The sequence below is a fragment of the Talpa europaea genome (assembly GCF_964194135.1).
Source record: "Talpa europaea genome assembly, chromosome: 14".
Lineage (NCBI taxonomy): Eukaryota > Metazoa > Chordata > Mammalia > Eulipotyphla > Talpidae > Talpa > Talpa europaea.
Genome location: NC_140082.1, coordinates 19,346,130 through 19,368,645, shown reverse-complemented (window position 1 = coordinate 19,368,645; position 22,516 = coordinate 19,346,130). Strand labels below are relative to the sequence as shown.

At 38.9% G+C, this 22,516-nt stretch overlaps 1 protein-coding gene across 2 annotated transcripts in view; it reads right to left on the bottom strand.

The window, feature by feature from the left end:
* Positions 1–22,516, bottom strand: part of COG2 (component of oligomeric golgi complex 2) — a gene marked incomplete at both ends in the record, with an annotated part of 33,687 nt that overhangs the window by 2,401 nt on the left and 8,770 nt on the right. Inside the window, 13 exons of one of the 2 annotated variants that reach the window (XM_084253025.1) lie at positions 623–762; positions 1,120–1,262; positions 1,560–1,632; positions 2,359–2,556; positions 4,523–4,674; positions 5,777–5,838; positions 6,831–6,970; positions 9,317–9,443; positions 13,740–13,864; positions 15,873–16,052; positions 16,580–16,688; positions 19,159–19,262; positions 20,683–20,763. In XM_084253025.1, coding sequence (XP_084109151.1) covers positions 623–762; positions 1,120–1,262; positions 1,560–1,632; positions 2,359–2,556; positions 4,523–4,674; positions 5,777–5,838; positions 6,831–6,970; positions 9,317–9,443; positions 13,740–13,864; positions 15,873–16,052; positions 16,580–16,688; positions 19,159–19,262; positions 20,683–20,763 — 1,634 coding nt within the window. The remainder of the gene's footprint in view (positions 1–622; positions 763–1,119; positions 1,263–1,559; positions 1,633–2,358; positions 2,557–4,522; positions 4,675–5,776; positions 5,839–6,830; positions 6,971–9,316; positions 9,444–13,739; positions 13,865–15,872; positions 16,053–16,579; positions 16,689–19,158; positions 19,263–20,682; positions 20,764–22,516) is intronic. The other variant, XM_084253024.1, reaches the window with a different exon arrangement.

The following is a 22,516-nucleotide window of genomic DNA, read 5'->3' as shown; positions in this document are numbered from 1 at the left end:
TAATACAGTTTCTAATGTAACTCACTGCTGGCATTTGGGGAAAAGTAGCTTGAATTAGAAATAAGAGGCAATCAACCAGGTGATTCTGAGACCTCCTCCTACTTCATAGATTTTAAACACTGATCCTTAATCAGTTGCAATTACTTCAAAATGTATGTTTTTTCTTCCTTGATTACAATGTAAGTTCTTTAATTATCTGGCATGATTTTAGCCATTTTGGAGTGACAGCTGAGGAAAGAAAGCATCTTAAATGAATAAACTGCTTGGACTCGTAGAATGATGTCAGTATGAAGGGGCACTAAGGACAGGAAAGGCGGGTGTGCCCAGGGGAGCATGGAATGTGTCTGGACCCTTGAAAGGTATATGAGCTGGGAGATGCCAGGGACTATGTGAACACTGGCAAGCTTGGCCCCAGTCAGGCCGAGGCAGGTGACCCAAAGAGCTTCAGATGGGGAGATCCAAGCGGGCATGGCTCAAACAATGCAGATGAGAAGAGTGCCAAGTCCCTGACTTGCACAACAGAGCAATTTTTACCTTACTACCTTATCTACAAGTAACCTGTGAGGGCCTCAGTGATCTCTGACTCACAGATTTTCTAAGAGTTTACTTTTAAATTACTTACTTGTGAGTACTCTCAGAGAGAGCACCTTCTAACCACTGTTGAATTATTGCTTGTTTGAGTTTATCCTTGTGCCCACTCTGGAGCTGGTAAAAGGGCTTCAGAGCGCTGTCCACATAAGAAGAAGCGGCAGTTGGCACCTCCTAGAATAAGGGGTTAAAGGCGCATAAAAAATAAACAATACATTATTCAACGCTTCAGTTCAAAAGGATACTACTAAGTACCAGTTTTGAGATGTGTGCAAATTCCATCCCACCACAGACGTAACACTAACGTTGTCTACAGAGAAATACTCAAGTATCAGAAGGGAGCTAAAGAGTAAGCAGGGGAGGATGATGCCGAGAGCCCAACTGGATTCAGAGCTGAGCTGGCCACCAATAGCCCAGTTCCCCAGGTTGCTGCTTCCCAGACCTATGTCTGTCTCTTGATCTACTTCCCTCTTTGGCTTTCCTAATATCTATTTTCCCACTTTAAAATTATTTTCCAGGAATGGCACTGACCTTATTGGTTCTTCGGTAAAGCCGGGGCACCTCCAGAGCACCTTTCAGGTAACTGAAGCAAGATTCACTCAAGTCTTGAATGATCCTTTTACTCAAGGGAGGGACGCAGGCTGACAGAGACCTCTGGGAGTCCTCCAGGGCTGCTGTTCAGGCATAAAGATTGTGTTTAATTGCTCTATTCAGGCCCAGATTTAAATTTAATTTTAAATACTACCACAGTATTTAGAGAATGTACTACAGTAAATCAAATCAAATTTTTAGAATTGTACAAAATATTTCATTTAGGGAAGTTACAATCACAGAACAGGACAGAGAAACAACCAAGAGGATTTACAACTTGAGAAGAAAATGGTATTGTAAATATAGCTTATGGTCTCTAAAATCTTATTTTAAATTATTTTTTATTCAAAGATTTGCTGAGTCTAAAGATTCATTTTTACCTGAGATGGAAGAAAAATTCGTAAAGCCAATCATTTCAAGTTTTGGCTTGATTGTTTCCAAGAGTTCTGGAAGCTGAAATAAATATATACTTTATATATTCAGTTACTGCTTATAAATCAAAGGAAGAAGCAATTCTATTTATACCTACAGACTCTAGGACACTATTAAAGTCCGAAACTAGGGACTTTCAGTAATTTTCATAAGAAAGCTAAATTTTTAATTAACTATCTCTCTCCAGAACCCCAACAACAGGGAAGCAGCACAGTTGCAAGACCTGCAGAAGGCAGCAAGTGTTCAAACACAAATTCATTTCTGCAAAGTTCTCTTAAAGGTAAAAGTAAAACCATGGGACCTATACAGAGAAAGCAGGAAGAAGTTTGAACAGTTCAGCACTGTCAAAAGTACTGCTGAAGATTAAAGGTTACCAAGCAATATTTGGGTAGGTGACTCAGAAATAATTAAGATCCAATACACTAAAAGTTATGCCTGCACAGAGTTTAGTGAAATAAGTGGAGCATGGCTTGCTCTGATCTTGTAACATCACCCCTGGAAAGAAAGCGGAGGCGCCAGGCTAACACAGTACTAGGCTAGCAGGGTAAACAGAGAGGAAGAGAGCATGTCAGTCAGAGAAAGTTGGAGAAACACCTGAAAGGGGGATGAACAAGATGTTCTCTCTTGCATTACCCTGGGTAATGCAATCCTAAGGCCCCATGGGATTGAATGATGTCACGTCTTTTCCCGTACAACTTTGTGAAAACTTGGAATTGGATTTGGAATTCTTCTAGGACACAGGCTTACCTGCTCCTGCAGCTTGTCCAGATCTGCGACGACATGCACAAGCTGAGTGCTGGAAATGGAAACTACAGGCTTCGGTTCCGAAGGGCCATTTCCTTGGTCTTCGCTATTTCCTTGGACAACAGAAGGATCTTTGCTACCAGTTACCAAAGACTTTTTAATATCCTTGGCATTTTCATTCACAATGGGCCTGAGTAAAAGCTGAAAAAGGATTTCAATCATTAATACTTTTCCATGAGAAGATACATCAACATCTATGTATGTGGGTCAACTCACCACAAAAACGGTATCTATAAGCACTCAGTAAATTTACCAAAATGGAAACACCATGACGCTCTAGAAATAAGGACAAACTACAACCCCTTAGACATTTACCTTTTGTGAATTGGATCTAATTTCTGGTGATACAAAGAGTAAAATAAATCAGAGGGAAAAATGATTTCTGGAACACCACAGTTGTTTAAAATTAATCTACTATATTAGGTAAATAATTTACTGAATCTAGTTAATAATTTTTTTATGATAATAAATAAGGGTTAAAAAATTAAAAACCAGACCTTACTGTGCTTCAAATAGTACAAACAACAAAAATGCTCTTTGTATAACATATCGTTACAAGGGAAAAACCAAAAAGTATTATGCTGGCATCAAGGAAAGTGGAATAATGAACATTCAAGGCAAAATGATTTCATGAAGACATTAGAGGAGTAATTTCTGGATAGTAAGAAAGCAAACTTAGCAGGTGCAGGCCTAACTGAAGAATTGTACCAACCCCACTGGGTCCAGGAATCACACAGCAGTCTTCAGACCTGGCTTGATGGACCCAGCTGCTAACACCCTTCTGACAAGAGAGATGGCAAAAAGGAAGGAGAGAAAGAACTTGCACCTAGCTTGCCAGGTACTTTAGTCAACAGTTTGTTGGCCAACAAATCTGTTACTCCTTGTGACAACCATATACATAAACACTCTTTCCCTATTTTATAGCTGAAGAATCTAATGGTCATAGAGCTAATTTCCCTAAGGTCACGAGACTAAAAAGTGAGTGGCAAAGCCAAGGTTTGATTTCATCTGGATTTCGCCTGTACTCTTTCCATTAAAACACTGCAAGAAGACATTCCCCTCCTATTCCAGTTACCAAAGATTGTATTCTTTTCAGTGAAAAATGGTATCTTCCTCGTGTATCTTTCCGCATAACTTACACCCATCTGTCTTTTCATACTCATTGAGCTAACCGGGTGCACGTCTGTCACTTGAGATGTTCACAGAGGCAGGGCCTATCTGAGACTGACACGCTGGGTCAGGGACAGGCAGAGGCTGGTGGACTGATGCTTCTGTGGCTTTATGCGTAATTTCTAATAAATCAACATAGTTACTTTGACTTTTAGTATACTCAACTTCTTAGAAAGGGAAAAGATAGCCTGAAGTGAAGGAAAGGTTATTTTTACTATCTTTAAATCTCAATGAACATATTTCTTAACCTTTCAAATAAACCTATTAAAATATGTATATTTTTATTTTTTTAAAGACATTCTACTTATTTATTTATTTATTTATTTATTTATTTATTTATTTATTTATTTATACAATCACTGGGTACAGTCAGAAGTGAGGGAGGGTGAAAGAATTTACCAGAGCCAGAGCAGGGAACAGAGCAGGCAGAGTGACAAAAAACACTGCTGAGGGGAGCAGCGGGCGCAGCAGGAGAGGTCTGTCGCACCATGTGGGACCCTTGCAGGCGGCCGGGGATCAAACCAGTGCTGCAGAGGCTGCAGGCAGCTTCGCAGCCCAGCGCTCAACCACTTCGCCACCAGGGGAGGCCCCATATTTTTATTTCTAATGATTTTCATGAAAATGAACATCTTTGTTTTGATTTGGAGACATCTCAAAGATTCTGTTTTGCGAAGGAAAAATGAGCACATTATAAGTCTGTGCTTTCTGACAAGACAAAGAAGGAATATGAGGTAACATAAACCCTAAAGGCAACACTTACAGCAAGAGTAAAAAGGAAACTCAGAAACCGAGATGGCTACACACTTGAGAAGTTCCTATAGTCTCCCCCCAATCACTCTCTCATGACAAGATGGCCTTTAAAAATATTAGTGCATTGGTGTGATGTCTCATTTCTCTGTGTCTTTGACTGCAGATGAGCTACACGTCCAGCCCTCACCTCATTGACAAACACAGAGTACCGAGCCAAAATCTGCAGTGTGAGTCTCCAGAGACGATGAACCAGCAGTGGCAAGAACATCTCATCTGACCAACACCTCTGGAGGCTGCTCCATGTTCTATGAGAAGCCAAAAGGCAGTAGGAACTTCCAGCTAGCAAAAAAAAAAACAAAACATACATTTAAGGGATCTCATTCAATTAAGAGCTAAAATCTAGCATTTTCATTGTATAATTCAAGAAAGAATGAAGAAAGTGGTATTCTAAAAAACACTTTACAGTCAGCAAAACTGCTAGGGGAGGGAACAAGAGGACCACGTGGCCACTATCTGTGTCACTACATCTTTCACAGCAATGCATTTCTAATTCGATGATTCCATCTCCCAGGTTTTCGATAAAAAATAAATATATGCAACATGCAGGAATAATTTATTTGTTGGTACTTTATTCTAAGTCAACACACACGAACTGGAGTGGCAGTCAACTGAAAGGGTTTAAATTTTACATTTAAACAGGAATTAGTCCTGTTTTGTTGGCCTACTCTTCTACACCACTACCTGAATATACCATGTATATACAGGAAGTCAATTACATATGACAATTTTGGCAAAGACAGATGAAAACTAACTTCAAGGCTAAATTAGTTCAGTCTGACTTAGTTGCACAGAAGGGAACAGGAATTTACATTCGCTGCAGACCACATGGCTATACCAACAGCCATGCATTACCTTAGCCACTCAAAAGCACCACATGATCTGTATTAATTAATGAGGCTGTAAGGAAAGCAAACATAGCTGGAAGCCTGACTACTGATGACCGTCACTTCCCAGTGTCACAGGACAGGAACCCAGGGCCTTGGAGGCCTAGGATATGAGCCCCAGTCATAAGGCGCCCCAGGGAAGGAAGGGCCAACCTGATCCTGGACCCCAGCCTGAGAGAAATGCAGAATGTAGTCAGTTTGCTATAAAATGGGCTGATTATGTACGCACACCCTTAACACGTTATGAAAATGAGGTCAACTGCCTGTATCATTTAAGCATCCTTTTAATTATCTCTATAAAGCAAGAAGTTATATAAGCCAAAAAAAAAAAAAAAGTCTGACTACTTTTTGCCTGTTAAAAAAAGTTGAATTAAGTTTTAAGGTCTAACTTACTATACTAGAGGAAAAGGTGAACGAACCCTCAGGATAATGCCTCAAGTGCCTCAGTGAGCTTAATCAACTTATTAAGTGGCATCCTATCACTTTAAGAAAGTTACCTGGAGCGTCTTCCAGTACATCTGTAAGTGCTGCTTCTAAGGATCCCGCTATTTCTCTAAATCTGAGATAAAAACAAGAGCACAAATTAGTGTGACAACTGTTAGATGACTTTCCATATCCACTGTCTTTTCTTCCTCAGTAACAGCAACTTCTTCCACTGGCTTGCTGGTAAGTCCAATCTTAGAGATACCCAACCTGCCTCAGAATACTTGTTCTCCCATATTTTTTGTTACTGAGCAAGGAATCAACTTATCTTGATTAAGCCACTCTTGGGCAGGTTTTCTCTGCTGTTTGCAGCTAATCAGAATCACAATTAACTACAAATTTTTCTAACTAAACAGAGTGTCCATTTAAGTCTCCATTAAGAAGTCATTTTTTTCCAAATTCTCAGTTAAAGAAACAGATTATGGAAGGGGCTGGAGGAAATGCGTGTGAAACAGGTAAAGGGGATCAACTGTCAAAAACAAAATGTTGTTTTCACAAGTCCACCTGGCTGTAATCATGTCATTCCTTCAAGGCCATAAGACAGTGGTCTGCCCAATCCACTGTGACAGCACTGTCACAGGTAAGTGACCCCAAACTAAGAAATGGGAAAGTTGTATTCTGTATCTGTTTGCAGCATTTGGCATTCTAGAAAGAGTGCAATTAGAGAAGCCCCACCCTGTAAGGAAAAACATGTTACACATGAGCAAAATCAACAGATGTGGGACACATCCATTGTTTGAGGCAGGTGAGAAGATTGGGCAAATGGAAAGAAAGAGCACTATATAATTTTGTTTCATGATGAGTGAGGAAATAACAAATAGTTGAATTAATCTGGGTATGGAGTCCAGCTCATTCTGTCTAGAGTTCTGAGCTAACTGCCAAATAATAAAACATTATCTTTTTGTTGTACAAACCGTATCTTTGGCAATCATGACACTTCTTGTACATTCCTACATTAAATCTGGTTTCCCAAAGACTTTAACATGATCACAAAGAAGGGGCTAATGGCAGTGACATTTATGACTGATATTCAAATTCTGTAAGGCTGCAAGTGAATAAATTACTGACCTTATTTGGAAATAAACAGGCAAGTTCCACTTATTATTGAAGCTGTGATAGGCAGGATGTGCTCTTAACCTTTTTACACTGGCCTGAGATCCACACTGCCGTTCAAATGTTCTTACAAAATCCATACTTATTGTATATTTCTAAAATAAGAGCAAATAGATGGAATTTTCATTGAAAGCAAACTAACCAGAATTAGGAACATATACTGAAAACTAACATCAAGATGAAGGAGGTTAATATTGAGAAATACTAGTTTCTAGAGCTGAAGGGAACTTATGGGATCTTCCTTCCCAGCTTCCCACTTAAAGATCAAGTAATGCCCAAAGTGTTTCTGTACATGCTCAAGGTCTTAAAGCTAAGCCCAGCAGGAAACTCAGGTAAACCAGTCCAGAGCTCTTCAGATGGCGGCTCTCACATTCCAGGGTACCCTGAGCCCATCAACTGAAGTTGACAGATTAAGACTGTAGCAAAATTTTCATTGCCTCTCCAAAAGAAGGAGAATATTTTAAAGAGGAAAAGGAAAGAATCAAACCACATGAGTTATTTGATGAGACAGCAGGAAATCTGACAGGGACTCTAACACCACCATTAAGAACAGCAGCTAATACAGGCCTCCCCAGTGGCGCAGCGGTTGAGCACTGGGTTGCAAAGCTGCCCGCAGCCTCGAAGCGCCGGACGCCGGGTGAGGGTCCCACATGGCGCGCAGACCTCTCCTGCAGCCCGCTGCTCCCCTCAGCAGTGTATTTCGTCAATCTGCCTGTTCTGCTCCCACTCTGGCTCTGGTGAATTCTCTCACCGTCCCACGCTTCTGACTGTACCCAGTGCTTGTATAAATAAATAAATAAATAAATAAATCTTTTAAAAAAAATTAAAAAAAAAAAAAGAACAGCAGCTAATATTATTTAACAATGTGTTTGACACTGTATTACTGGGTTATCAGAAAAGTCATTTTTTCTTTGAAACATAGAAAAAATGTGATTTAACTCCCAAGACTATCTTACCAGGCACTACTATTTATTATCATCCCTTATTTTGTAGACCACATTTCCTCTTCTGTTTAGGCTCAGAAAGAACTGGCCCAAAAGACAAAGCCAGGAACAGAGCAAACAGAACCCTGGCCAACTGGGAGAGCAAAAGCACAGCTATTGGGAGATGCATGTCCACAGCCCTCTTGTCGTGAAATGCGGGGCTCAAGGACAAACACTGCTGGCTTTTCCAGATACTTGTTTATGAGGGGTTCAATTCTGGGTCACCAAACTATTCATTTGATTATGCTCATGTCTGTGCTTAGACAGGAATTTTAGGGCAGGAGAAAACTACAGGTTTTAAACTGTTTTCAAATGGTTTTGAGCAATGATTATGAATCCCAAGTATTGTCCAGCTTAAAGCAGAAAGCATTTCTTGAAAGAAATTAATAGATACCTTATAGAAACTATCACATGATCATTTAAGTATTGGTTTCAAAATCTATCATCAAATTGTGGATTCACATTTGACTTATCAACCACAATATCTTTTAAATAACATGACTTTGTTTTCTTAAAAAGTAAACATGTTATAGGGCAACCCCAATATAAAACGGGTTGCCTGACTATGAGTCCTCACCTGCGCGCTTAAAAGGGACTTACGCTGCAGGCACACACTAAAGGTTAACAATGGTTTATTTACAAGGGAAAGGGAAATGAGGAAATATACAACTTAGGGGAAAAAAAGGGACATAAATTCCTAAATGCGTCCTACCCGTTCCACCGACCTGGAATCCCAAATAACCTGCTGAGACCAAACCTGCCTGGCCAAGAGCATGAGCCAAGAGAGTGAGACCCCACTAACATGGCCAGTTTTATTTACAAACAGAGAAAATGGCTGCTTAACTCCGCCCTTATGTCCTCGCAACTTCCCTTTGGGGATCATGGGATTTGTAGTTCCCAGTGTCTTGAGGGAGTGGAGGTGGCATCCACAAAGCCTGTATGGAATTAGCTCAGGACATCCTTTCCCCCTAACAAACATAAGGTCTCCTTGTCTTTTAAATTACATAGGACACTTACAGACCACATTTTAAAATATAACCAATACTTTTTGTTTTACTTCAAAATTATTCAGCAGAACAAATTTAATTTTTCATAGATAATAACCTCAAAGAGAGAGGTTTCTTCCCCGAAAGTTAGAAAATATAGTATCTTTTTATAATAGTTATAAAATAACTTAGAATAAATAAAATTAGAAAATAACACATGTATTTAGTTGCAATTACATCTTGACTGAATTATACTTTACATTTTAAATTAAAATATTATTTCAACAAGGTACCAGAAGCTAAAAATTGGATAAAATTATGTGTGTATTTCAAGGTAAATGTTCACTCAGCAACTCAGATATTTATTTTTAAAAAACCAGTCTTTACAAAAAGACTGTGCAGAAGACAACATGACTATTTTATACCCTCAGGTTAACTGCTTCAAGAATCAAAACAATGGAGGAAAAGGTACCTGGTGAAATGCATCTGGATTTCCAGGATTAAAAAGTGAGGGCAATTTTTCTTCTAATCCTCGTACTATTTCTGGCCACACAGAATTCACCAAAAAATCATATCCAGGAACAATGTTGCCTTTTTCACTGTAAGATAAGAACAAAATTTCAGTTAAATACACTATAATCTATTTTACGAAGACCAAAATCCACTGTGGTACTTTTAGTAAAAGTTCCTGAGCCTAAAACTTGTTCAGTTTTCTCTAAAAAACTGTATTTGTCAATTAGTTTGTTTCCAGATCCAGATTTCTATTTCACTTATTGATCTAAGTCTCATCTTGAACCTGACCTATATCTTTTGTGCTCTCTCCTATATCTATGACATAATGGAGAAGCTAGTGTCAAGGATAAAGCAAACCTACTATAGCAAATTGCCTTGGTAAAATTTTCTCCCACATAAAATAGACTACCGTATTTACACTGTGTTAAAAACAAAAAAAAGCAGCCTAAATCCATAAGGAAGGGAATCTTTGCATTCAACTTTAACACAAGCAAACCCTAAAAAGCATTTTAAATTATTCCAATTTACCAAATATTATGTGATAAAGCTGTCTCTAAGATTATCTTCAGTTCTAAAGTTCTATAACTTTTCATATAAAATCTTGATCACAAAACTTATTACAAAAAAAACCTGATAGCGGCCTCCCTGGTGGTGTAAGGGGTTAAGACGCAACCTATGAAGCTATTTGCAGCCACTGCAGCACGAGTTCGATCCCGGGCCAGGGAGCTACCCACATGGTGCAGCAGACCTCTCCTGCCTCGCCCGCTGCTCCCCTCAGCAGTGTATTTCAGTCAGTCTGCCTGTTCTGTTCCCTGCTCTGTCTCTGGTGAATCCTCTCATCCCCCCACACTTCTGGCCTGTACCCCAGTTGTTTTATGAATAAACAAACAAATAAATAAAACCTGATAATGTTTGTGTGTGTGTGTGTGTGTCTGATTTTACATTTTTAGCATTCTTCTATTTCATAACTCAGAAGAGAGGCAGCATCGACTCAAAAGCATTCAACAAAGGGCCAGAGAACCTGAGTTCAAATTGAAGGTCATATAAGTTCTCTGTGTTTTGGTTTCTCTATCTTTAAAATGGGAGTGGTAATAACATCTGCCTCATAAGATCATTATAAGGATTAATATTTGTACAGCAATTAGGGTAATTCTTTACATTTACCATGTAGTATAGACGCTAAATATATTAGTACAGTATAGCATTTAGATAATTTTTAGGACAGTGTAATACATTTAATAAGTGTTGTTTTATACAAGTAAACAAATAAATGAGGTAGTTTCTCTATCTTGAACTTAAACATGGAAATATCTTCTAGGCAAACACCATCTCACTGCGCCACCCACATTAATGCCATATATTGAGTAACATGCCATATTTTATGGTAACTTTCCTCAAGAATAGTCAACAATTCAATATATGGCTTTATTTCAGCAAAACTGGGAGTTTTATAGATAAGTTGGCATATCAAATTGGGACATCATTCTGTCAGGTATGCAAAATAAACAGCAAACAATTTTCTTACTTTTCTTGTTTAGCAAAAAATATCAATATAGGTCATCAAGAACTTTATACTTTACTGTCCAGAGAGAACTACTGTTACAGGAACGCAGGCGCCTCGGTGGCAGAAGCGGCAGCAGTGGTGCTCTCCCGCCCTGCCCTGCTGCTCCACCACAGGTTAGTTGTGGCATTGCTCCTCAGGGCCCAGTAATCTCCCTTTGACTTCCTGGATCATGGAGTGAGCCAATCAGGTGCGAACAATGAACTGATTGGTGCTAAATGGTCCAATCAGCCACAAGATAAAAAAATGGTCCAATTAGACCTGTGGGTGAAACACCCTGAAAGAGGACATAAGCCAGGGTTAGAGGAAGCTGAAAGAAGCATCATCCAGCAGCCGACCTCTGAGGAGGGAAGAGAAGCCAAAGACCTCTGTCAGAGACTGGGCCTCCAGTCCTGTCTCTGCAATTCCCTGAAAGGGGCACCAAAGGCTCCAGGCCTGGTATCTCAAAAAGCTGTTACCATTTGGTGTCTCTGACGCTGCCGCAGGGGGACCAGCAGTGACCAGCACTACTGGCCAGTGTTGTCTGGCACTCCTGGTGACAAGTGACTGGTGCTCTGCTTATACTTCTGGTGGGCACTATCTGGGTGAGACAGCCAGCTATTTATGGCCACAGGAAGCTCTTTTTGAAACCCCATTTGTAAAATAAATCCCACAGTTGTTGTTTCCTAAGCCTGAGGACTCTTGCAATTGTGCACACAGGTGAGAACCCACAGATAGTGACCTGTCATCTTATCGGGCACTGTCCTTTGTTTGGCTACAGCCTACAGGCCCCCTACTGTATAGCTATTGCATTGCTATAGCCCTTTGTTTTGGTTTTTGGCAGCTCTCATGTCTTAGAGCCTGGGCAGGTGGGTAGTCATTGCAGCCTATCCTGGTATCCCATCTTGCCCCTTTATGCCCCTGTTTCACTATCAGTTCAACACTGATAAGAAGTAACTAGTGGGACTACAAGGGGGAGGGAGGATAAAGAAGAGCCCACTTCCTACATCCCCAGCTCCATAGATTATATACATATTATATACTTGTAATCATTGTAAGAACTAGCTCTATTGTGGTATTCGGGGAACAAATTCAGGATTTTAAAACCACAGATAATATAAGCAATATAAAATAACAAAATCCTAAAGTAAATACCTAATTAAAGCACCAAAAAGAAAAATTAAATCTGCAAGAATAGTTGTTGAAACAAAATTAAATAGAAAAGCAAACCCACATTCTTTAGAAGACAAATCCTGAACATGGCTAGTGTTGCCATGAACATGGCTAGTTATGAAGTCTGGGCACTGCGGGCAGTACAAGACAAAAGAGAAGAATGGACAAGGGAGGTGGCGAGCATTTGAGAACCTGAAGGCAGGAATTGAGTGAAGGAAGGTCAGGGGCAGCATCACCATGGGGCTTGAAACATGAAGAGGACCAGCTAAGGTATAATTCTTGGGGCTTCTACATGAAACCTGCCACCCTGAAAACTGTGCAAGAAAACTTTGGAACTTCCAGACAGCTTTGGAACTTGACCTTTTAGGATCAAGATCAGTTTTGTCATAACAAATGACTTGTTGTTTTATAATTACAACTTCTTTAATTTTACATCATGATTCTACTAAATTCTTTTTACAAATCCAAATCCAATTAAGTAACCATTATTAAATAAAAGTGCCAAAACCAGGCTTCATCTGAAACCATGCAGTGGAAACAGGATAATTCAAATGGCAAATGAACAAATTCAAGACCAAATATATTACTTATATATGAGGAAAGAGACCTTATCTATCTTTCTAATGCTGAAAATGGACTAAGTAAGTCACTTTGCAAATACTGGGCAGTTGCTCTCTTCATGACACTGTGCAGAAAGGAAGGAAGGCATGGGCTATACAGGTGGTGGGCACATTGCTAAGTGGAAATCAGTCCTCAACAGAAGTGGAAACATCTAATGGCACCCCCACAAGGTGGATGCTGAACACTAGGGTAAAAAGTGGTCTCTTGAAAGAAGTGGTATCTGAGCTGGAACTTCATGTGGAGTGGACAGGTCATCAGAAAGGCAAAGGGAATGGAGAAGCAGCAAACAACAAGGAAAACAGAGAAGCACAAAAGTGCCAGGGGAAGGCAAGTGCTCCTCTGTAGCCAGAGACTAAGTGGTATGTGGGGGAAAGTTTCACAGTTGAGAAATCTACAGTGGAGAACCACCAAGGCCAGAGAATAAAGGGCTTCAGAAGGAGCTTCAAGATGTCTGGACTTTCCAACATAAGCAGTGAGAAGCCATTAGATTTATGAAGAAGGCGGAGTCTCAGAATTCTGGGCAGAGAGAAGGCTGAACTAGAGGGAGAGAGTGGCAGCAGGCAATCCAGGGAGGTGGGCAGGGGCTTGTTATTCTGGATGAGAGATGACAAGGGCTGGACTGACAATAGCAGTGGTGAAAGTTAATAGTTATTTATGATACAAAATTGGGAAGTTATAGAATTAAATGAAGGAGGGAAAGCTGAAGATGACTTTAATCACAATTAGTACAAAGCATGAATTAAAATGAACTGGTATTTATAGATAGATTACAGGATTAGAATAGTGCAAGGAAATCAACTTTGAGTTCAACCTTGTAAAGAAGAAAAAAAGCATTGGCTTTGAATTGGAGAGAGAGAGCCTTCTACCTTAGCTTCACCTACTACAGCTTCCTGTGAGAAGCTACAAATTTCACCTCATAACATTGTTGTAACAATTGAATAGGAAAGTACGTAAGTAGCCTGTTTACACCAGGCAGTACTCCGCAGTGCACTCAGAATAGGTACAACCACCCACTGAGGTGAGTTCTAAGCAGAGCACTTTAAACTACCTTGAGATGGCTCCTCCCGTGACTTCCCGAAGAAGGCGGCAATGGTGAGGAACAAACTCCAGGAGTTTTTCATACATGATCTGAAGGCCATTTGGATGAGACTCAACAAACTGCTCTATAATCACCTATTTAAAAGGAACATAAATTTTTACAAAAGCATCTATAAGTATGAACCACATACTACAAAGAAAATAAAGAAAACCTTAAAAAAATACTTCCTCATGCCCACCCTCCTACCCAATTAACATATTAAAAACAGGAAGGTTAAAAAAAAAAATCATACTCAAAACGAGTTCCTAGGATTAGGGTGCAGAGTCATGACCTTGGGGGAAACAGGCTGGGTGAGACACTAGCCTGAAGCTAAAACCAGGCACATTTATCTGCTTCCCTTCTGAACTTGAAAGATCAAGGCAGCAAGGAGTTTTTTTTCCTACCATCATTCAGATGAGAAAAAGGTTTGAGACAAAGAAGGATGAAAGAAAATACATTTTACTTTTTGTGATAAGGTTCAGAGTCAAGAGGTAAAAATGACAAAATAAGCATATTAATTTCAATAAAGTAATAACGTGGCCAGGTTTATTTAATATGCCACTGAAAATTCAAATATTTCTATATTAGATTCATTTCAATGAAAAATAAATGCATAAAGGGGCCTCCCTGGTGGCGCAAGGGGTTAAGCACCTCACTATGAAGCAATCCGCAGCCTCTGCAGCACAAGTTCGATCCCCGGCCAGCCAGAGAGAAACCCACATGGCAAAGCAGACCCTTTCTCACCTACTGCTCCCTTCAGCAGTATATTTCAGTCAGTCTGCCTGCTCTGTTCCCCACTCTGTCTCTGGTGAATCCTCTCACCCCCCGCATCTCTGGCCTGTACCCCAGCTCTTGTATGCATAAATAAATAAATCTTTAAAAAAAGAATAAATTAGTAATTATTTTCACATTTTGACAGTGTAAATAATGTCTTTTGTACCCCCATAGAGATAGCTATGAACTGCAACAGGACAGAGGGAATTGATAGATCATTTATTTTTTAGTAATCCAAATGAAGCCAATAGGATTATTGAAATAATCCTTACCTTTAATTTTTTCATTGCGATTCAATTTTCACCTTTCAAAACTGAACTTATTTTTTTTTTTTTTTTTTGTCCTTTGGGTAAATACTTAGGAGTGGAATTGCTGGATCATATGGAAGCTCCATGTTTAGTAGGTCCAGAAATCTCCACACAGCTCTCCACAGTGGTTGGACCAGTTTGCACTCCCACCAACAGTGCAGAAGAGTTCCTTTTTCTCCACACCCTCGCCAACATTTGTTGTTGCTAGTAAAACTGAACTTCTAAACTTTCATCCAGAAGTCATGGTGAGTAACAAGCTTTATATTACTGCACAGAGAGGAACTCACACTGGCACATGACTGGAACAAAGTGTGCAAACACTGAGGTTGGGCTCTGTGATTTCGACTGGCTTGAATTGTATGAAATTCCCATTTTTGTGTGTGTGGGAAATTGTTTGATATTGGCAACTTCATCGGATACAACTATGTTCTGGCTGCTCAAAGGCAAATGTAATTACCTCCTATATTTTAACTGTATACTAATAGGTGCAGGACAATGAAGAGCCAAGTTCTGGAATTAGGGTATTTCTCTGCTAATTTGCCCATAAAGTCCTTTGTCTTTGAATAGTCCCTCTCCCCACCACCTAGGCCTAGCGGACTCCTCCACCTCCAACACTGTGCATGACACAGTGTTGCCATCTCCTCACTTATTTCAGTCTACCCACTAGATCAGTAGTGCAAAAACTGTTTTAACGACTTTGTAATTTACAAGCCATCCAACCAAAATCAAAAGCATTTTGGCATACTTTTTTGTAGGCAAGGCCCTCATCCCCACTAAATTAAGATAATCCCTGGTTAACAGCATTACTAGCAAATACTTTTGAGCATGCCCAATTCCTGGGAGGTTGGTTGTAACCAACAGAGACTAACCAATCCTTTCTTACAACTGATAATGTAGTAAGTATGAGAATCTTTAAAGAAAGCTCTTGTATTTCCTTTTATCCCTTACTCCCATTTAGGTGTCAAAGACAGAGTAGATGCTCTCTGAACATTTGTAAAATGAGGTTTGGAAGTGCACACACCTCATCTACATATGGTTTCACAAGTACTTGACCAACTAATGCCTCCGCATCCCGCGTCTTGTCAATTGTGGCGTAAGTCCTCAAGCAGTGCCGTATAATATCGACATTAGAAGTCTGAAGACCTTCTAAGAGGAGACCCTCCAGAGACTGCTGTAACATAGCTGTAATGCCAGCTATACGCTGCAAACAAATAGATCAATAAAGTTTCAGTTGGGACAATTTTAAAAATTCAAGCATGTACATAACCAATCTCTTAATACCACAAAAGATAATACATGTAAAATTAAACCTTAACTTTTCCTGGAGAATAACACTGAATCTCTCTTCTTCCCACAATTTCTTTATAAGTTTTAGACAAAAGTACAGAATGAAAGGGGCAAAAGTTATTTTCCTTTTAAGTTACAGATTAAATTTGACAAACATCATGAGGTTTTTCGATGAATTTATTATAGTATATATTGTATAAGTTATAAGAAATTCAGAAATCAGTTACTCTTATAATTCAGAGTATATGCTTATGTCTTTATATACTATAATGTGTGAAACTTATGAAGCAGAGGACCCAAAAACAAAAACTGAAAGAAAATACTCAAAGCTAGCTTCAAAATCCTGTACATCAACATTTATCAGGGGCATCATTAAGTTAAATCAAAATTATTTAGCAAATTCCTAAATACCAAACTGCAAAAGTTTAAAATAACACTTACTGGTCTGATTTTGTCCAAAAGAGGCATGCCTTTGCTTTGGACAGCATGAAACTGTAACTGGTTAAATTCTGTGGCAATTCTCTCCAAAATTTGGCCAGTCAAAAGTGGGCTAGTAGAGAAAATTACAGATATTTAATTCCTAAGGTTTTTTTAATTTCCAAGAAAACACATCACACAATCAGCAATGGCGATGCTTTAAATACCCACAGGTTAACTTTCTTCAGAGAATGTTGTTCCATGGCCCCCTAGTTGCAAGGTCAAAGCTGAAGCACCTTTCATGCCAGCAATTTTCACTCTGAGCCTTACCACAGCATGTTCTAAGTGCAGTGGGCAAGCAGTCCTTAAGTCTAAGCCATGACACTGCCTGGCCTCAGGCAACAGGGCCCAGAAGAAAAGCAGGAGCTGGACTTAGGTTGGTGTGGGTGTGACTGTTTCCATACTTCTACCGCCTCGCCTATGTCTTCCCATTCATCACCATTTTTTACCTTACACCTTTTTGTCACCCATGCCGTATCCACTTATGACACCCCATTCTCTGCTGCTTCTTTACATGTCTCCTTCTCCCTTCTTTGAAAACACCTCCAATATTTCTGAAATTATTGATACTTTTGTCTCCTCAATAAAGTAACACTGGTCCTCTAGCAGCAATAAATGAAATACGTCAAAATAGCTTACTTTTTAAACAGGGCTAGTTTACTTTAAATTTACATTTACCAAAAAGCTGAAAGAAAATCTCTATGTCCTGAGTCCCAGTGAGAGGACATACATTGTATACCTACCACAAAGTATAATAAATGTACTCTTCTGCCGCCCCCCCAAAAAAAACACAATATAAAACATCAATACCACTCAAAAGTAAATTAAATGACAAAATAAGAAAAAATATAAAGTCCTTGAAACATCTGCCAGGCTTTTCTACGGCATTCTGTATCTGATGACAGGTCAGTGAGCAAAGCAGTCCACACGGTGAGGAACTATGAAGCACCATATTGAGATAATCAATGGTCTAATCAGTCCTGTATCTGGAGCATCCAAACTAGCTTAGAGGGAGAGTAATTGCCCAGTATGAGCTACCCAAAAGGCTAAAGTCTCTTTTCTGAAAACCTGCTGTGGACTTATTATTTATAAGTCATCTAAACATTTCTTGGCCTAACAAGCCTGAAATACACACTATTCAGTTACACTTCGCTGGTTTTCCCTTCAAGACAACTCAAAGTTGTTGATTCAAATTGAAGAAAAGGTGATGAAAGGTGACTCTGAGCAAGAAAGAGCATAATGTCTACTACATCAAAAATGGAATGTTGCAAAGGAATAGTATCATAGAAATAAAATCACTGAGGTATTTTGATCAGAGGATCAGAGTAGGAAAAGGCAAAGATGGAAAGAAAACTGGGAAACAGGTGCCATGGATGGAAGGGACTGTCAGTGCTGCTGAGTGCAACAGAGAGGCACAGCAGTGACAGACACACAGGCTCCAAATCACTAGTCAGCATGAATGAAGGAGAACGAAAAAGGCAAAAACACAAGTGCAGCAGGCAGAAGGAACAAAGATGAAAGGAACTGACCATTTCTAAAACATCTTGATTTTGAAAGGAAATAAAGACCTAGGACAGAGGAATTATTTTTTTTTTGGATGTCTCATTTCTTAATCCATATAATTAGAGACACAGAGCATATTGCCTCAATGGTCCCTTCCAAATCTAAAATTTTGATTCCTAAAATTAAGAAATCCAATGTGCCTTTAAAATATGACCAACACTTTGAACTACAGGCATATTCAATTTGGATACAATTGGTTTTGCAACGGATTATCCAATAACTATATATGAAAACATGTTATGGCTATGAATATGACTAAGAGAAGCTCATGGTAGCCCCCATTAGACAGATATGAGGGCCTACTAAGTGCCAGGTCCTTGCCGACCGTGCCTCAGTGACTGTCAGACAAGATAGAAAGGTGATGTACCAAGACCCAGGCTACCTAGATGGTACAGGTAATCCAAACTTGTGCTCTTTCTGCTGGACCATGATTATGATGCTTATATCACCTAATCAACTCACTTTCTCAGTCACTCATCCATCTACTTGGGTGATTTAAAATTCAGACAAGGAAGGTAATAGGGCAGTCACAGTGTCACAAAGGAAATGGTTATCTTTTTTTTTATTAATAAGTTTTTTTCCTTGTTTATAAATTCCAACTAAATGTGTCCTAGAGTACTGTTAATGATCACATGTTAAGTGCATTTGAATCTCAAGATACATCAGTGCTATCACAATCAGCATGTCTAAAAAAATCTTGCCAGTCCATATGTAAGGCAATCCCAAAGAAAAAACTTCCATTGAAAGCAAACTGCCTCTGAGACCCCTAAAGATGATGTTTTAGAACCATGACCTATAATTACAAAGATTTTCTAACAACATACATAAACCTCATCATTCCAATGCACCGCATTTTTCTTGAACTAATTCAAAAGACTTGGTCTTTATTCTTTTCAGAAATGAGTTTTAACTCAAAAAAAATTTTAAGTCCGGGCATGAAATATTAATTTACATGATATTTAGTAAAACAAAATTCTTACCTGCTTGCTTCTAGTGGAGATGTTTCTTTAGAATTCTGAGAATTTAAGATTTTTTCAATTTTCTCAACTGATCGAATAACTTGTATAAGCCTTAATACACACATCTATAAAAATGAAAATTAAGCAAAAAAAAAAATATCATGTGGTTTAATCTTAATTATCTTATTTGCCCATCCTAAATGCAGGAAAATACAAGGCCAAAAGCCAACTTAGACTATTTAGAACATTTTATATTTTGAATATTTCTACATAACACTGAATTTCCAAGAAAGCAAATCTAAATTCTAGTTTACTAGATAGATAAAGCAAATTTCAATATACTACTGAAAGTCTATAATAAAAAAAAAACACTAGACTTTTTTTTCCTTTCTCATATTCTCCACTCCCATTCTTTCTTTCCCTCCATTTAAATGAATCTCTCTATTTGCACTACATTTATTTCCTTATGACTCTCTTTGCATGTTTCAATTTTAATTTCTGAGAGTATTTACCCTCTCACTACACCTATATGCCAAAGGTCAATTCATTAAAGATACTTTCAGACTACAAATATTATTAAAGAGATTAAAGAACAAAACCTTTAATCCTTAAAAGAACAAAAGGATACAAAGTCATTCATCAGTTACTGAGCACCTGTTATGAGCTGGAGGACATGAGTGAACAAAAAGGCAAAAATGTTCTGCTCTCATGAAGCCTACAATGCTTTCTAGTAGACATGCACTACATTATAGAAACCTTTGGACAAAAAATTAGAAGAGATCTAAAGAATAATTAAACAGAAGTTCTCTAAAATAGGCTTCTTGCCCTTGAGATTTAAAAAATATATAAGTAAATTTACGAAGCAATGGACAGAGCACCAACCTAGAGTTGGAAGTTCTGAATTCTAATTCCTATTCTGCCATTATATCATTGTAACTCTAAAATTGGAAAATGAAATTAAAACATAGGATTACTAATAAGTAAAGGCAATAGATGCATTAAGGAGAGGAGAAAAGAAGGAATAAACATGGCAGAATTCAAGCAGCACGCTACTTTTTTAAAGGAATAAACCTACAGCAGAATTGTAAGAGTTTACTTTAGAAAACCCGACTTATTGCCTAATCTCTAAAATACAAATATCTCTTTATAGGTGTGCTAAGAGATTATATACCTGTTAAACTGTAAAGTACGTCACTGATGTCTGCTATTACTATTTCCTCTTCTGGAACAAAATAAGGAATTTTAAATATTTGACCACTCAATACCTCTTAAATTCTTCTTTTTACAAGTAGCTAACATGACACTGTAACGCATGAAGACACACATGCAAAAGAGTTAGGAAATAAAAAAGGGCCTGGGCTCTAACTCGGACTGTGCCCCTCACTGGCCCTGCTGAGCTACTGATGCCTGGCGATGGAAAAGAGACCTCACATTTGGTAGCGATGAAGACCCCAAGAGCAGTAAGTTAGGCCCATGCGTGAAAGTACCTCAACCCCAACATGCCACAGTGAGTCCATGTTTTGACTCTAAGACACTTGACTTTACCTTTTTTTCCCTAATGTCCTCTTGTTTACACATTCGTTCATCTACTGCCCGAATTCCTTCACTGACAGATGACCTAAGACTCTTTAAAAGAAGAAAGAAACTGTATTATGGAAATTGTCTTATAACATGAAATTTACACATTAATTCAATTACACAGAAGTTAATGTTCATAGGCAGCATTATACAGATACTGACAAAAATATTAGCGTTAACTAATATGAGTAGAGGGTACTCATGATTTGGGGCAAAATGACACGTAAAGCCCAGGTCACATGGGATTAGCAATCAAAAGAATACTAATACATCTACAATGAATGTCATAGGTAGTCAGGGTAGAAAAAAAAATCTGAATCAAAGTACAGAAAACTTGGGCAATGAAAATGAAACTTGGGCTTGACTCTGAAAACCTGTGTGTGCTGACCAGGGTGGAAAGGGATTCCTAAAAGACAAATGGTAGGAAGACAGAATTGAGTACATTCAGAGCTGGTGAGGTACATACCCAAGTGCGCTGTAGGATTCATTTTGTAGAGAAGTACAAGTACAAGGATTAACTGAAGAGGTCTTTACTTAAGGTCTTTAGACTAGATTCCATACACTCCAGAAACCAGAGAATGTTTAAGTCCTGCTATGTCATGATGAAATGTTGTTTGGGGAATACTGGTGATCAAGAAGTAACAAACAGAACAGGATGGCTAGGAAAAAGGACAAGTGATAGGTGGAGGGACATGTCTAAGAGCTAATTAATAAAGCCAAGTATAAGATAACTAGAAATTAGGGCCAAACTAAAAGTCATAGAAACAACAGAATAACCTGAACAAATCACAGAATTCCATAGAAAGGTGAAGAATTCATTAAATAAACGTAAATGTCAGCTCTTGTGGTAGTCAGTAAGGTGTCAATGAATAAGACAGAAATAGCCCTCAGTGATCTTAGAATCTCACAGAGTAGCTTCTTGAGTGGGCATCAAAAGGAAGGTAAGGTCTACTGCTAATTTAGGAGAAATGTGTTTATAAAAATAGGTGGTGGGTGACAAGGAAGGACTAGAGCTTGTGTATGGAAAGCAGTCTACAAATTCAGAACAGAAGTCAGCAGGCTAAATCTACCTCCAGGGAAAAGAGTGTGGAGAGGAGTGGAAGCTAAAAACAGGCTGAGGCTAAGAAAACACCATAGCTACAAGGCTAAGGGGAAGAGGAAGCACACCAAAATGAAGGCAAGAAAGTCACAAAGAGACTGGTGTGGACTCCAATAGTGGACCACAAAAAACACTGCTCCTAGTTTTCAAAAAAGAAACACTTTAACAAGCTTCTGTAAGATTCAAACAAGTCATAAACATTCAAAAATTTTGACTACTTGAAGGCACAGCTTGAGACATCTCTTATGTATTCTTTCCTGTCTACCATTCATCTGTACTTCTCAGCACTGATGTTTCTGGTATTCTGCCATTTTTTCCACTGTATCTCATGCACCATGTGTGCTCCAATGTGACAGGCACTGCCTTAGGGGCCAGCAGCACAAGGTCACACAAGCTGGTGTGGGCTATGGTGACACACACAGGTAATGATGGTGTAGTGCACCAAGTTTATGATAGGGCATCAAAGCTAAGGGAGCGTGGAAGTTGGGGTGCTGGCACAAACTTGGGGGTTGAGGGGAGGATAGAGCAGCACACTCATTGTTCTGTTCAAAGTGAACCCCAAACTTCCCCTCTACGGTTCATCCACATGGAAGCCCTATCCTTGATGGCTTAGAAGTGGGAAGTTCTAGGCAGCAGAGATCTTCTCAGAATATTAAAACATAATGCTTATTACATTACATGCATATTATCCTTCAGTTATAT